At 43.8% G+C, this 17,126-nt stretch overlaps 1 protein-coding gene across 1 annotated transcript in view; it reads left to right on the forward strand.

Annotated features, from left to right (window-relative positions):
• Positions 1-11,752, forward strand: part of LOC112204050 (uncharacterized) — a 190,771-nt gene extending 179,019 nt beyond the window's left edge. The window contains exons 44-47 of the mRNA XM_054686851.2: positions 618-827; positions 5,076-5,196; positions 9,473-9,600; positions 11,551-11,752. Of these exons, the coding sequence (XP_054542826.2) occupies positions 618-827; positions 5,076-5,196; positions 9,473-9,600; positions 11,551-11,676 (585 nt within the window). The 3' untranslated portion in view covers positions 11,677-11,752. The remainder of the gene's footprint in view (positions 1-617; positions 828-5,075; positions 5,197-9,472; positions 9,601-11,550) is intronic.
• Positions 11,753-17,126: the final 5,374 nt, after the last annotated feature.

A 17,126-nucleotide genomic window follows, 5' to 3' on the forward strand; every position in this document is an offset into this window, starting at 1 on the left:
TACTCAGGATAATACTTATTAGAAAAACTTTGGAACAGAACGAAATTATTTCTACCCTTATCCTTCTTTAACTATCTAGAGTCTGACTTCCCCAGATTTTTGGAAGGGAAAACAGAGCCTAAATCAGAACCTCCTTTCTTCGCCCATTGTGTGTATGGCATGGCCCCATCTCCTTGGTGTTAAACGCTTCCACGGCTACCTCCTGACAAAGGCTCCACGACAATGTAAATGTTGTTTGTGCTAGATATGATTATCTGGTTAGTAAGCTAACATACATATTATCAAATCTGGGTATTAAAAGACCAAATTATTTGCCCTGGCACTGCTGTACAGTGGCGTGATCGCATGCCTGGCTTTTGGTGTCTGTTCTGCTTCCCTCTGACTGTCACTGCAGGGCTCACAGTGTAAACGCCAGGCTAGGCTAGATCCTGGTGCTCTGGCTAGCAGAGGACAGAATCATTGGGCCGCATTTTCTAGAGCCCAGGAATACACCATGTAGTTGTGTCCCTGAGCCCCAAAGGAGGGGATGGTTATTATGCTTTCCAACCTCTTCCCCCCTTCTGCTGGGAAGAAAGGCTCCCTGCCTTCTCCTTTCTTTTGGCGTTTTCCTGCCACAGGCTCAACTGCTGAAGGAGTTAGAACATAGAGTGACCCAGGAAGCTCTCACCCAGCAGCAGCTGCATTTTATGAAAACATCCAGGATGGAGAAGCTCTTGGAAGATGTGGGGCAAAAAGAACAGCAACTGCAGCTCCTTAGCAAAGAGGCTGAGAGGGCTTCTAAGCTGGGCCAACTGCAGCAGAAAAAAATGAAGAGGGACCTCCACCAGGTAAACCTCAGTAAGAGGGAGTGTCCAACCAGAGTGCACCTGGTGCCCCAGCGAAGGCTGCTGCATCCTTCCCCTGCATGCCCATGCCTCTCTCCTGTCCCCCACAACAGTGTTTCTCAACCTCTGTCACGTATAGGCAGCCCAGGAGAATGGTAGCATCTCTCCCCACAGTGTCTCCCCACACCACAGGGATTGCTGGGCAGGCCATGGTGGCTTGGCTGCCTCAGGGCTCAGAATCTCAGCACCCCTGTAACCTACTGGAAAAACCTGTTTCTACCCAGCTCTCATCTTTGAACTAGGAATCTTTTAGAAAATTCCAAGCAGTAACCTGGAAAAGCAGCAAGTGTTAATGGAGGCTATGACAAGAAGATTTTATTCAAGTGTTTCAGGAACTGCAGAGACAAAAATGAAAGGCAAAAGTGGTTTGCAGATCCAATGTATTTTGTTAACTACACCTAACAACAAAGAAATAGAAGAGAATAATACTAGAATGTAGATGTGGATTAATACAAGTTTCAACAAAGCAGAAAACAATGTAATTCAATAAAAAAGGAAAAAGTAATTTCCAAAGCAGGCACCTCACACATATCCATTGAATGAGCAAATCACTGAATTCATTCATCAGAGATAGAAGGAGATGGAAATTGAAAGACAAATTATTGGTCAAGTGTTTCTTTTTTTTTTTTCTTTTTTTGAGACAGAGTCTCACTCTGTCACCCAGACTGGAGTGCAGTGGCGTAATCTTGGCTCACTGCAACCTCCACCTCCCAGATTCAAGTGATTCTCCCACCTCAGCCTCCTTTGTAGCTGGGGCTACAGGCATGAGCCACTATGCCCAGCTAACTTTTGTATTTTTAGTAGAGACGGGGTTTTACCACGTTGGCCAGGCTGGTCTCGAACTCCTGATCTCAGGTGATCCGCCTGCCTTGGCCTCCCAAAGTGCTGGGATTACAGGCGTGAGCCACTGCACCCGGCCCCTGGTCAATTAAGTGCTCAAGGAAGAGATCAATAAGGAGAATTCTATCTACAAAAATGACAAAAAAAAAAAGATTAAAATTTGAATTGAGTTAAAGTTAAAGAAAATATTTATATAGAAATGGGGAGAGAAAATGAGTAGCTTTAGAATAAAAATTAGAATTTCATATTTATTGCCTGAAAAGTAAACAAAAATACGACTCAACCTATAAGAAAACTTTGGCATCCCAATTTTGTGTTACAAATCATGCTTTTCTAAAAGCCACCACAAAAACAGGGAAGTTCGTAGATTCATTTCTTCAAGGTTTTCTCTAGTTAATTATTTGTTTCATGGCAGATATTCTAGAGGTGGTCAAAACAAATATTTTGAGGTTTCTCTCAACAAATGTGCACTTTACCATATGTATGTATAAGCCATTGGCCCTTTGTAGAGTACACCTCCAGCTCTCCTGACAGCTCAAGTGTCCCTGCGCCTACCTACTCTAAACAGCAATCTTCAGCCAGCAAGACCCGAGCCCCCCACCCTCACCCCCCGGCCCCTTCCAGCCAGAAGTGGCTTCTTTAATCTATCTCCGGCCTCTGACTCCATGGGCAGATATTCACTGTCTGACCTCGGAGAGCCTCAGTGTCCTAACCTGTTGCCTGCGCCTGGTTGAGGTCACTTATAGTAGGGGTTTCCAACCCCCAGGCTGTGGACCAGCAGGGGTCCATAGCCTGTGAAACTGGGCTGCACAGCAGAAGATGAGCAGTTGGCAGCATAACTGCCTGAGCTCCGCCTCTTGTCAGACCAACGGAGGCCTTTGATTCTCATAGGAGCACAAACCCTATTGTGAACTGCACATGTGAGGGATCTAGGTTGCCTGCTCCTTATGAGAATCTAGCTAGTGCCTGATGATCTGAGGTAGAACAGCTTCATCCTGAAACCATTTGTCCCCACCCGGTGGAAAAACTGTCTTCCATGAAACCGGTACCTGGTGCCAAAAAGGTTGGGGACCAGTGGTTTAGAGCACAGGCCCTGGAGTGGAACTGAGTGGTTCATACCGCTGGCCCTCCAGCAGTGTGGCTTTGGGCAAGGTCTGTGGCTTCTCTATGCTTTGATTTCTTCATCATTACAATGGAAACAATGTACTCACTTCACTGAATTTGGGGGATGATTAAATTAGGGAATTAGGTAATTCAAATAAAGCCCTTAAAACCAGGCCTAAAACAGGCATGCCTGTAGTCCCAGCTACTTGGGAGGCTGAGGCAGGAGGATCACTTGAGCCCAGGAGTTCAAGCCTGCAGTAAACTAAGATTATGCCACTATACTCCAGCCTGGGTGAAAGAGTAAGACCCTGTCTCTAAAAAATAAAATTAAAAAATAAAAAGTAAAAAATTAACAAAAATAAACAGGCCAGGTGCGGTGGCTCACTCCTATAATGTCAGCACTTTGGGAGGCCAAGGTGGGAGGATTGCTTGGGCAACATGGTGAAACCCTGTTTCTACAAAAAATACAAAAATTAGCCAGGGATGGTGGTGTGCATCTGTGGTCCCAGCTACTCAGAGGGCTGAGGTGGGAGGATCACTTGAACCTGGTTGCAGTGAGCCAAGATTGTGCCAATGCACTCCAGCCTGCGTGACAGAGTGAGACTTTGTCTCGAAGCAAACAACAGCAAAATCACGGTGTGATACATAGCTCTCAGTAAATGTTGGCTGTTTATATTTTTGTTGGGAATGTGAAGGTAGACAGCCTTGGAAACAGGTAGGTAGACCTGGACTCAAATCCTGGCTGTGTGGCCTTGGGCAAGTCACTTCACCAGCCTCTGTGACATTGGGGTGAGTGACCTAACACAAGGAGGTCCTGAGGAAGCACGCTTCCTTGCTGGTGTTTCTTAGGTTTCCTAGTGCCAGCCTGGCTCAGGAAATCTTGATAGGTTTCCTTGGCACCAGCCCGTAGGGAATGAGGATCCTACACAAATCCCTACAGTATGGAGAGGGACTTTGGACCTACTTTATATTAGGAAGTTTTCCTAACTCTGGAGCTCTGGTAATCTTCTGAAATTTAAACTATGCTTGGGGGCCCCCCGACATAAGGAAGAGCCCACTTTAACGTTTAGGGCAATACTATGCAGGGGCCTTCTGGCTGGGTCTATATAGGCGGAGTGGGATGTACAATACACATGGCTGAATGCTTGAGATTAGCACGTGTATTCATTTCCTAGAGTTACCTTAATAAACTATCACAAACTGGGTGGCTTAATAGAATAAAAACGTATTCCTTCACAGCTCGGGAGGCCAGAAGCCTGAAACTAATGTGCTGGCAAGGCTGGTTCCTTTTGGAGGCTCTGAGGAAGAATCTGTTCCATGTCTCTTCTTAGTCACATTTTGGTCTCTGGCATTCCTCGGCTTGTAGTTACCTCACTCCAATCCTGCCTCTGTCATCATGGAGCCTTCTTCCTATGTGCTCCTCTGAGTTTCTGTATCCTTATCCTATCTTCTTTACAAGGACAACAGTCATTAGATTCAGGGCTCACCTAAATCCAGTATGACCTCATCCTAACAAGTCCATCTACAAAGACCCTATTTCCAAATAAGGTCACATTCTGAGGTTCCAGGTAGACATGAAATTTGGGGGGTACTCTTCAAACCACTATAGTATATATTACTTTTCTACAAGTAAAAACAATTAGGAGATTATAAATTGAAAAAGCAAAACCACCTGTGATCTGTGCAGATGAGATACACTTTGGACCTGGGCACTGCCTGGCTGGGGAGTGTGGGCTAGCCGTGCACGGGGAGAGCCATACAAGTCAATACAAAGGTTGCTTCTGGAGATGGGCTTGTCAGAACAGGGCATTCCTGGCAGATGCTGAGCTGAGAGCAGAGATTTAGGAGATAGATCAAGTCTTTCCTCTGTTTGAAACTGTCCAGGGGCTCTGACAGGTCCTCACTGTAGATGCAGTGGTTAGGCCTCCAAGGCCCTGTGTGCACTGGGCCCTCACTCCCCTCTTCCTCTACCTATCTGATGAAATAAACATGAAAGATATAACCTTGTGAATAAGTTCCTAGCTATTATAAGGTATAAGGGATTCCACGGACTGTTCCTTTTTGGTTAAGTTCTTGGTCTTCCTGAAGTTCTTGATTCTCAGAAGGCTGAGTTCAGCCTAATCTGGACTTTAAGAGCCAGTTCTCTTTGCAGGGTAGCCTGGGACACCCATTCTCCCTAGGAACCCCCTGTGAACTGAGGAAATGAAAGTGAGCACAAAGAATCTCTGCTTCTCATTTTCCCCTCAGATGAGAAGCCGGCTTTCCCAGGAGCGCAGTGTGAAGCTGGATGCTCTCCTGCGTGTAGAGGAGCTGCAGGGTCAGCTTCACCATGCCCAGCGGTCAGCTGTCCCCACGGGCTCGTCAGGCGGTAAGGATACCCCCTGCTCTGGCTAGAAAACCCTCCCAGTCTCTGGGGTCTGAACTGAGGAGGGTCTCAGGGACTCAGGGGGGACCGAATCAATAACTATCCAGTGGTTATTGAGTGGGTCCTCCACAATGTTTGTTGAATGACACATAAATGGATAAACCTTAATTCTGATTTACAGTCAAAACTTCCTACTTTAGTACCTTGGAGTACTGACATCCAACACTAAAAGGTTTCAGTCATAAAAAACTGGTCTTGGCTGGACACGGTGGCTCACGCCTGTAATCCCAGCACTTTGGGAGGCCGAGGTGGGCGGATCACGAGGTCAGGAGATTGGGACTATCCTGGCCAATATGGTGAAACCCCGTCTCTACTAAAGATACAAAAATTAGCTGGGTGTGGTGACACACACCTGTAATTCCAGCTACTCAGGAGGCTGAGGCAGGAGAATTGCTTGAACCTGGGAGTTGGAGGTTGCAGTGAGCTGAGATGGTGCCATTGCACTCCAGCCTGATGACAGAGCGAGACTCTGTCTCAAACACACACACACACACACACACACACACACAAAACTGGTCCCAGAACCAGTTCATTGGATTTTGAGACATCTTAATGCTTTGGGATACCAATGACCCCATTTCTCAGAGTGATTCATAAAGTACATGATGATTCTTGGGTGCTGGGGGTTTGGGGTGTCCTTGAAAATAATCAAAATAGCTCTCTGAGCAGTGCAGGCAGCATGGAGCTGAGGCCAGACCCCAGGATGTCTCTAAACCAGCTTCCTCCTCTATAAGATGAGGACTAAATACATTCTAAGTTCTCTTCTAGATCTATTAGAAATATCACCAAATATCACTAACCATGATTGGCCTGTTGTTATAATTGGCCATGTCTCTTCTTTCCTGTTCTGTACATAGCCTGATAGTTGAGTATATGGGCTTTGGAGTGAAACAGCCAGAATTCAGGCTCTGGCTCTGTCACTGCTAGCCACATGACCTTAGACAGACCTTAATTAGCCTCTCTGTAAAATGGGAATACTCACCTCAAAGGCTTGCTCTCAGATTAAATGAAATAATTCCTGTCTGACACCTTAGTATAGTGGCACTTAGTAATTGTGCAAGTGTTGGTTACTATACTTGCATACATGTGTTTAGCCCTTTATCTGTGTTTCCTTTTGGCTACCTTCCAGCGTGAATGAGCTGAGGAAACAGCCTTTCAGGAGCACAAAGTCACAGATGAAATTACTTTGGGTTTACTAAGAGCAGAGCTGGACTTGGCAGTAAAGCTCACAGGGCCCTCCTTCCTGCTTCTGGGTTGCTGCCTGGACCTGGCATTGGGAGCTGGTGTCCCCTGCCCCAGCTACTGGTCGTTGCTGCTGCCCCAGCCCCAACACAAAGGGCATCAAGAGCACACAAGGGCCCTACTTTGGCACCTGACCCTATGCAGTTCGGTACCTTACACTGTCTTCTCCATGTGCCAGGGGATTTTTTTCCTTCTCTCCCTTTCACCTCTGTCTGCAGCTTAGCCAAGCATCTTTCTAATCCCTTCCTGGGATAATGCGTCCTAGTGAACTGCCATCCACATCCTCCAACACCTGCCTATTGTGAAGGAGAACCAGAATGAGGCACGAGGCAGGTGGGGGAGACCCTAATTCCCAGGATTGGGGTGGGAGCAGGAGTGGGAAGGAAACTTCTTTCCCAGGAAGTAGAGGTAGACGTTACTCCCGGGCCTCAGCCCTCTTCTGTTCCCCTGTGCAGGGAGAGGAGGGGTTTGAGGGCACAGTCAGCTATCACCATACTGTTAATGCTAAGCAGTAAAAGTCAGCCATGTTCCCACTCCTCCTTCCTCCGCTGTTGCCCAACTGGAGTCTCAAAGTGACCCAGGGGTCTTCTGCAGCAGCAGCCATGGCAGCATTCCTGCCTCCCATGTTGGAAGCATAGGTGCACTCAAAGGGCGAGCTCTCTTTCCTTGCCATTAACGTGATTCCCCTAGGATTTTGCAACTCCTGAGAAATGAAGATTTTTTTCTAAATCAATTATTTTAGACATGCTTAAGAAAAAATGAAATCACTTGGCTCATAAAACTGTAAAATGTTGAGAGGAGGCCTGGCTAAAGGTAGCTTCATCAAGGTTTGACCTACTTCATGAGGACTGCTTTCACTCTCTCCATCTCTGGCTCTGAGGAGGCTGGGAGCAGAAAGGAAGCAAGGCTCTTTGGAAGCAAGATGGCAGCCACCTCTGTAGCTTCCGTCTCTGTTCATGCTCAGCATGGCAGGAGCAGGGTATGGAGATGGGACAGTCAAAAAGAATTGGGCTCTGCCTGGACTGACTTGGGTCATGTTGCCAATTTTGAACAAATTGGTGGAGCCACAGACTAAGATGTCTGGTTGGCTTAGGCCCAGCTTACCTGCTCCTCCACTGGAGCTGAGGGTTGGGTCAGCTCGCTCTCTCCTCCTCTCTGCAGCAACTGTTTTAAATCTGCCTTGTCTCCTCAGATCTTCATACGCTCCCCCCAACGCCTCATCCTTTCATCTCCCACTTCACAGAGAAATTAGAAACCCTCAGACAGGAATGCCATCTTCTCCCTGTCTCCCAGCCTACCTACATCTGTACTCTGCTGCTTCTCCTTCCCTCCTGTGAACATGGAAAGGACGTCCCTTTTCTTCCCCAGGGCAATCCCTATGTAAAGGGCCCATCTGCTGCTACCTTCTCAGGGGCCTTGAACTATCTGCTTCGTTTCTACATACTTGGATTTCCCATCCATGCATCCCTCTAATCTTGCAACCAACAATTACTTATTGATCATGTATGTGCCAGGATCATAAAATCCACTGTAAAATAGCTCCCCCCGCCCCCGCTGCCTTGACAACATATTCCTTCCCCTGCTGCTGGTCTTTCTCTTCCCAGTCAGACTTCTTAAAAGAGCTGCCTATACTCACTTTCGTGATTCACCTCACTTAGTTTCTCTCAGGTTTTGCCATTCTCAACTTGTGGCTTCCAAATGTTGCTCACTACCTCATGGTCCAATATGATGCTTAAGCTTTCTGGCCAATAGGAAGGAGGAAGGCAACAAAAAGGGCCCACCCCTCCCTTGAAGCTTGAAGAATGCTTCCTGGAAGTCACTTGTGACACTTCTGCGTACATTCCATTGGCCAGCACTTAGCCCCAAGACCACACAAAGGAGACTGGGAAATGTAGTTTTTATTCTAGGATGCCGTGAACAAAAAATGTGAGGTCTATTTCTAAGAAGAGAGGAGAGATTTGCAATTGGGGGCCAAGAATAGGTCTCTGCGACACCACCAGCAATCTGATTTTTCTTACCACCATTTCATTGCAGTTGCTCTTGCCAAGATCACCTTCACTTCTGTCTCCAAGTCCAAAGGACACTGAGTTCTCACTGATTTCATGTCTCAGCAGCATTTGAAACAGCTGACCACACCCTTCTCCTAATTATTCTCCTGGCACTGCTCCTTGTGGTTTTCCTCTTCCTCTGGCTTTTTCTATCTCCTTTTCTAGTTCCTCCTACTGTATCCAACCTCTAAACACTGAAGTTGTTCAGGGATCTTTCTGGCCCCTTCTTCTCTCACCTCACATTGTCTCCAAATAATTGCATATTTCCCACAGCTTTAATCATTGTTTGCTAAGTCTACATCTGCAGCTCAAAACTCTCCTCTGAGCTGTAGACCCCTATATCCAGTGACCCATATGTCCAGTGAATAATGTCTACGTTCACGTGTCTCAGGCTCACAAGTTCAACAGGAATGGAACCCGTCTTCCTATCCTTCTCCCTTCCTACTTTTGGGGTGGGGGAGATGCTCTTTCAGCAAATCGTAGTGCCAAATATCCAGTTGCTTAAGCCAGAAATTTGGGAGCTATTCTTTGTCACCCTGCAAATCTGGTTAATTCTCAACTCCTACTAATTTGAGTAGCTCTCAGTCTATCCGCTTCTACCTACCACAGTCCAAGTCTCTTGTCACCTCCTTCACTTTTACTTGGTCATGCGACTATTGGGCAAAAAACTCTCTCCAAGTTTTGACACATTTGCTCAAAATTGATGAAGCTGAAAAATAAGCTGAGTTAGATGCCAATTTTAAGCCCTAAATTTTATGAATTAAATCTAGATACAGGAATTTGAGGTTATAGTGAGCTACGATCGTGCCACTGCACTCCAGCCTGGGCAACAGAGTGAGGCCCCCACTCTCAAAAAAATAAAAAATCAAAATAATCTAGGTTTATCCATTCGCAACCAGAGATATAATTTAACATTTTTAACTTTATAGACCTTATATCCCAGGCTCAATACTCCCCAACTTCTGCTTCCACATCATCCAGATACTCCCAGCAACGCTTTTTAAAGACTAATCTCAAAGGCAGTAAAATAACAAGATGGATTCAAAGGCCACAGACTGTAAGTAATAATAAGATTGATTACATGCATTAAACAATAAAGCCTTACAATTTGATTTCATGGTTTTTGGGTCACTTCAGACTTACATTAGAAAAATTATATATCAGGAGCTTATGTAGATGCCTTGAATCTGGATAAGAAAATTCTGATGTTGAAATAATCCTATAACAGCACCTTCTAAATTACAAGTCAATAAATGGGTGTGGAATCAGTACCAACACCTTGCTGTGTTCCATCTCTGAATTTCTTTTTTCCCCCCAATCATCTTCAACAATTAACTAGCAGCATCAGACTCCTTATCTGAGTTCCCCAACAGAGCAGAAATAGTTTCGGAAGCCATTTTAAAACACGTGAGAAATCTACCCTCCAAGAAAATTCCTGGGATGCAGATTAGCATGTATTTGAAGAACTCGTAAAATGTTTCAGTTTTTAGTTTATGTAAAACAACATATACTTCCTCTTCCACTGCCTCCTCTCTACTGCTTTAATAAGTAAGTATTTTACTCTTTGCTCCATTTTCTTTCAGAATCCCTTCTAGAGATTCACATATCTAATCAACACATTTAAGAATTCCTGGCTGGGCACGGTGGCTCACACCTGTAATCCCAGCACTTTGGGAGGCCGAGGCAGGCAGATCACCTGAGGCCAGAAGTTTGAGACCAGCCTGGCCAACATGGTGAAACACTGTCTCTATGGAAAATACAAAAATTAGCTGGGCATAGTGGCGGGCGCCTGTAATCCCAGCTACTCGGGAGGCTGAGGAAGGAGAATCGCTTGAACCTGGGAGGCAGAGGTTGCAGTGAGCTGAGATTGCGCCATTGCACTCCAGCCTGGGCAACAAGAGTGAGACTTCATCTCAAAAAAAAAAAAAAAAAAAAAAAAAAAATTATTTCCCATTACCTGATGAAAAATTAAGAGGAAATATTTAATCATTCCTTCAGAGAAAAGTATGCCATTCCAAGTCATTCGATGGTGTAATTCCGCAGCTGATGGTCTAGTTATAAGGATCAAAAGTTTCAAGATTTCTAAACATGCAGTTAAGAAGGGGGAAAGACAGGTTGGGAAGATACCCAAACACCATCTTGACCAAGTGAGGGCCACATTACTAATGTCCACCATTTGCTTGACTCACCAATCTCTGTGCAGTCATCTTTCTTGAAAATGTGAAATTGTATTATATGTATGTTTCTGCAAAAGGCCTTTTCAAAAAGAAGCAAAGTTCACTTTGTATGTGTGGGATCACAAGGGCTTTCAAGAATCACTTCATCTCCATTTCACCCTGAAAGCTGCAATACCATGGGGGTGTTGGTGATCGTGACTTGTTGAAAAGGCTGCTAAGCAGATAAGTGCATTAGTGAAGATTTATTATATTTGAGAGATTCAGAAGGGTGACAGGCTAAAGCTAATTGATGAACATTGCCCTACCAAATAAATAAACCCTACAGTGAAGTGTCTTGTGGGCCCATTGGCCCAGTGGCTATGTACAATACGGGAACCCCAAGCAAAAAACCTCAAGGCCAGGGAAGGTACACAGTTAGCTGGAACTTCAGATCTCAGGTCTGACTTCTTAAGCAAGGCCTATGAGACAAGTCAGATAAATACTGATTGAAGAGGAATCTATACATGGCTGAAATGTAAGAATACAGTTAATTTTCTAAAAATTAGCCCTGCACTAACACAAATGATAAAAAATTAAGGAATTTTTAGATTACTTGAAGTATGAGCTGTGTTTTCTTCCTTAACTGGAAATGGCTTTCCACTGATGGATTCATTCTTGACCAATTCCCTTTAGGACAAGTGGCAAAATACAGACAAGAAGGCATACTATATGGCCTAACCCAGACTGAATCAATGATCTTGGTCTCATTAATAACAGTGACTTTTTATGATGCTATAACAATAATTATTCACCATGTTCTTAATAAACACCAATATCTACTTATATTACAGGTACCTATTAAACACAAAAAAAGAACTGACGATGTTTTCCTACCCAATATGGCAGAAAATGTTCAACTGACAGCTTTTCAGGTTCAAACAGCTCCATCCAGATTCCCATTTAGAGCTGACTGGTGATGATATCTTCTTTTTCCAACCTTTATTTCTATGAGTATTTGAATGAATAAAAATGACTCCAAATGCCATTAAATCTCTTACTTAATTTTATGTATGAAATTCTCTTATCTGTACTTGGAAGACAGGGTTGAAGGACTATGATGATTACATCTTGAACCAACCCCAGGTGAAGTAGGGGTTGGTCCCAGACTTTAAAACCTAAGCATTGATTTGCATTTCTACAAGCTAGCCTTTGCCTCTGGTCAGCCAGCAGCCTCTGAATACGAATTCTAGAGTTAGTGGGTAAGCAGGAAAGCTAAGATGGAGGCCCTTGCTTCTAAGCAGCGTTTACTAACAAGTGAAAAACCAAAGTATGTTAATAGAGATTAACACAAATGAACGTTAAAGCATTTGTTTCACTTAGAAAACAAATTTGCCATCCTCTATTAACAATCTTTTCATTCTTCCTACAAATGCCAAATACTTCCTCAGACTTTAGTATAAAGTCCTAATCCAAGTCCTTTGTTCAGACAAGAAAATCTGTCTTGTGTAAAGCAATTAATAAACAGATGAATGGAACAGAGCAGAGAAACATATTTACATGCATAAATTTAAATACGATATATGTGGCTTTTCAAACTAAAGAGAACATGGAGGCTATTTGGAATAAATTAAATCATCACCTTACTCCATACACTATAAATCCCAAATGGATTAAAGATCTAAATGCACATACGTACACATGCATACAGACACACATGCCACACATGCACAAACTGATTTTTTAAACAGAATATAAAAGCCAATAGGAAAATTGGTAACTTTGATATCAGAACTAAAACTTCAGTATGATAAAATACTGTATCAGTTATCAACTTATATCTCAGCTCCAAATTCATTCTTTATTGTCTGTTCTGCAATAACAAATATGGACCCTATAAATATTTCCTCTTTGCCAACTGGCAAGAAGTTAAGCTCTCAGTAGAGGGTGCTGGAGGGACCCTGTAGGAGGTGGCAGGGTTTTTTTCCAGGTTACCTTGTGCTCCTCTAGGCAGGCTCTTGCAGTGTGCATGGCTTCTGCAGCACCAGGTTCTTGTAGTATATACAGTTTCTGTGGTGCCTGGCTCCAGTGATGCATGTAGCTCCATGGTAGAGTGCCACTTGCATGGCACCTCCTGTGACGGGTCCCCTCCAGCACCCCTTTGAATAGCTTTGCAGTCTCTGTGAATTTCTCAGCCATCCAATAAGCTTTGGCCAGATCCTCTCCAATGAGGTCTGGATCTCAGCCCTGAAGGGTAGTGGCTGGTCCCTACATCCGCTATCCTTGTATTCTTTAGAGTTCTCTTTATTGCTTACAAGCAGTATGCCAATCTTTTGTTATAGTTAATAACTCTTTATATCAAACTTTCCCTGTTTGAATTACTGTGTGCTTTCTGTCTCCTGATTGGCCCATGACTGATATAGAACTGGTACCAGGAGCAGGGTGTTCCCAGAGGATAGACCTGCTATGGTTTGAATGTCTGTCCTCTCCAAAACTCATGTTAAAATTTAATCCCCAATGTGGCAGTACTGAAAGGTGAGACCTTTAAGAGGTGATTGGGTCATGAGGACTCTGCCCTTATGAATGGATCGATCCATTCATGGATTAATGGATTTGTGGGTTGTTAAATTAATGGACTATCATGGGAGTGGGACTGGTGGCTTTATAAGAAAGGAAGACTTGGGTAGCATGCTCAGCTCCCTCACCATGTGATACCCTGTGCTGCCTCAGGTCTCTATGGAGGGTCCCCACCAGCAAGAAGGCTCTTACCAGATGTGCCTCCTCAACCTTAGACTTCCCAGCCTCCGTAACTTTAAGAAATAAATTCCTTTTCTTCCCAAATTTCCCCATTTCAGGTATTATGTTATAAACAACAGAAAATGTACTGAAACAGAACACAGATGGAACTTGGGATTTGGTTGGTTGCAACCTTAGGCTTGAATACAGTGCTGAGCCAACAGGAAATTGGAATGTTAGTATTCTTTGCATGCAGTGGCATCACAATTACGTTATTACCTGTGGCCGATTGTGCTAAAGTACCTGCTGAAGCATGTGCCTTTAGGAGCCTAAATTGCTACTACATTGACTATAATGGTAGTCATGCTGACTACAGAGACTGTGGTGTGAGGTGGATTTTTTTGAATGCACTTCAGCACTTCTGGAAGAAAATGACAAGTCATGACCTTTAATTCTAGGCTTAATTCATCATCTGAAACCAGAGAGCTTCCATGATACCCCTAAAAGTATCTCTTATTTCTCATAGTCACAGGGATAATATTGCTAAAAATCAAGCACAAATTTTTATTAGGGGCATGCTAAATTACAGTGACAGTTGTATTTACAAGCTCATCAAGTTTCTCATTGCCATTGAGATGGGCCCTGTGATTTCAATGAAGAAAATGCGATTCCAAAGTGGAAGAGCGAAGTGGCAGGCTTTAACTGGCAAAAGACAAGGCGGGCACATCCATTATAAAGGGCAATAGGGATGTATCAGTAGTCAGAATCCCTTGGCCTGCAGAGATCTTTGGTAATGTGTCCCCAGGTATGAAATCATAGATTGCTTAATGTATATAACAGAAATTGCTTAATGTATATAAGATTGCTTACTGTATATAACAGAAAATTGCTTCATGTATGGAACAGAAAAATCTATAGGTCTAGTAGCCAAAACTTGAGTCACCACAGTGAAGAGTCACAGCCTCTGACCCAGGTTCCAGATTTAAGTCAATTCACAGACCAGAGGCCCTTGACCAAACGGGAGGATGATCTCCTTGAGGAAGGACCCTTCACTGCTGCAGGTTCATGTTATAAATCTTCTTCCAAACCGTTCCCTAAGGGACCTGCAATCATTTTCTTAAATTACTGTTCTTCAGAGAAAAAAAAATATCCAGACATTTTGGTGGTTACTAGACCCAGGGCCTAAATTAATGCTAATTCTTGGATACCCAAAACACCACTGTGGCTTACCAGTCAAAATGAAGGCTTACAGTGGTAAGGTGATATAGAAGGAGTCATAGCTCAGGTCTGAATTACAGTGGACCAAACTGGTACATGGACCCACCCTGTGACTACTTCCCCAGTTTCTGAGTGAATAATTAGAACGAATACAATTAACAATATGAAGAATTTCCATATTGGTTTTTTGACATATGAGCTAAGAATCAATTATGGTAGGAAGGGATTACTGGAAGCCCCTGGAACTTTCCCTATCAAAAAAGCAAACCAGAAGCAATACCATAACCCTGGGGAAATGGCCCTGGGCATTAATGCCACCATCAAAGACTTGAAAGAAGCAAGAGTGATGACAACCATCCCTTCATCATTTAACTCACCACTCTGGCCTGTGCAGAAGACAGATTTTAGAAAATAACTAGGCAGTATCAGTTCCACATCTTAATGAGGTGGTGATTTCAACTGCAGCTGCTGTCACAGACTTAGTATCTTTACTGAAACAAATTAATATGCTCCTGGGACTTGACATGCAGTTATTTCCTTAAAGCCTTTTGCACCATGAGAGGCAGTTTGCTTTTACCTGGCAAAGCCACAGTATATCTTTATAGTCTTGCCTGAAAGCTTTGTCAGTTCTCTTTCTCTCTGCCACGATATAGTCCACAGAGACCTTGTGCATCATGATAATCCACACAATATCACATTGGTCCACTACACTGATGACATTATGCTGACTAGAAATAATGAGCAGGATGTGGCAAGTACTTAGATGCTTAATAAAACATATAAAAACTAAAAGGTGAAAGAAAAATCCCATAATTCAGAAACTCAGTGAAGTTTCTAGGGGTTCAATGATTTGGAACAAATTAAAATATCCCCCTCCAAAATGAAAGATAAGTTGCTGCACTTCACACTGTGCACCATGATTAAAGAGACATGATGCTTGGTAGGTCATTTTGAATTTTGAAGGCAACATATACTTTATTTGAGTGTGCTATTTCAGCCCATCTAGAGTCACCTGTAAGATTATCATTTTTGAGTGGGTACTAGAGCAAGAAAAGGCTCTATTGCAAGTTTGAGTTATAGCACAAGCTGCTCTACCATGTGGGTCTTATGATCCAGCAGATCCAACGATACTGAAAGTATCACGGCCTATAGGGATATTGTGTGGAGGCTCTTTTAGCACCAGTAGAATCATGGGGAAGCAAACCTATGTCTTCTGAAGATTACTACTCTGCTTTTAAGAAAGTCTGTCTTACTACTGTGCCTTGGTAGAGACTGAATACCTAACCATGGGATGGCAGGGGATCATGTGGCCTGAGCTTCCCATCATAATGTGGATGTTGTTAGCTAGCCTAGTCATGAACTTCGACATGCAAAGCAGCAATCTATCATCAGACAGAAATGGTACACAATAGACTTAGCTTGCTTTAGCAGGTCTGAAAACAGAAGTAGCGTAGCTTGCTTGAACAGGTGGCTGAGACTCTTTCAACACCAACTCTGCTTTCATTGCCTTCTCTCCCTCAACCCATACCTATGGTCTCCTGGGGGTTGTTCTAACAACCAATTGACCAAGAAAGAAAAAAAATCAAGTCTGGTTTACACATTGGTCTGCATATGTTGGTTTCATGCAAAAGTGGATAGCTAAAACACTACAGCCCCACCCAAGGGCCACCCTGAAGGACAGTGGTCAAAAAGAAAAAAAAAATCCTCCCAGTGAACAGAACTTCAAGGAGTACCTTTGGCCACTTGTCTGAACTGAGACATGGCCAGAAGTACAGACTTACACTAATTAATGGGTAGCTGCTAATGGCTTGGCTAGATAGGGACTTGGAAGAAACAGGTCTGGAAGGCTGGTGACAAGGAAGTCTGGGAATTATCTGTGGATGGACCTCTGGGAATGGGCACAGACTGAAGATATCTGTGCCCTAGGTTAATGCCCACTGATATGGTTTGGCTCTGTGTCCCCACCCAAATATCATCTTGTAGCTCCCATAATTCTCACGTGTTGTAGAAGGCACCCAGTGGGAGATGACTGAATCATGGGGGAGGGTCTTTCCCATGCTGTTCTTGTGATAGTAAGTCTCATGAGATCTGATGCTTTTAAAAACAGGAGTTTCTCTGCACAAGCTCTCTCTTTGCCTGCTGCCATCCATGTAAGATGTGACTTGCTCTTCCTTGCCTTCTGCCATGATTGTGAGGCCTCCCCAGCCATGTGGAACAACTGTAAGCCCATTAAATCTTTCTTTTATAAAGTGCCCAGTCTCAGGTATGTCTATCAGCAGCTTCGGACTAATACACCCACCAAAGGGCATCCATAGCAGAGGAGGCTCTTATTAATCAAGTTGACAAAACAATGTGCTGAGGTTATCAGTTACATTAATTATAATATCAGTGCACATTCCCCAGCTACTACACCACTTGCTCAATGGGTCCATAAATAATGCAGCCACAGTAGCAGGGATAGAGGCTGTGTGTGGGC

The sequence above is a fragment of the Pan troglodytes genome, chromosome 5 (assembly GCF_028858775.2).
Source record: "Pan troglodytes isolate AG18354 chromosome 5, NHGRI_mPanTro3-v2.0_pri, whole genome shotgun sequence".
Classification (NCBI taxonomy): domain Eukaryota; kingdom Metazoa; phylum Chordata; class Mammalia; order Primates; family Hominidae; genus Pan; species Pan troglodytes.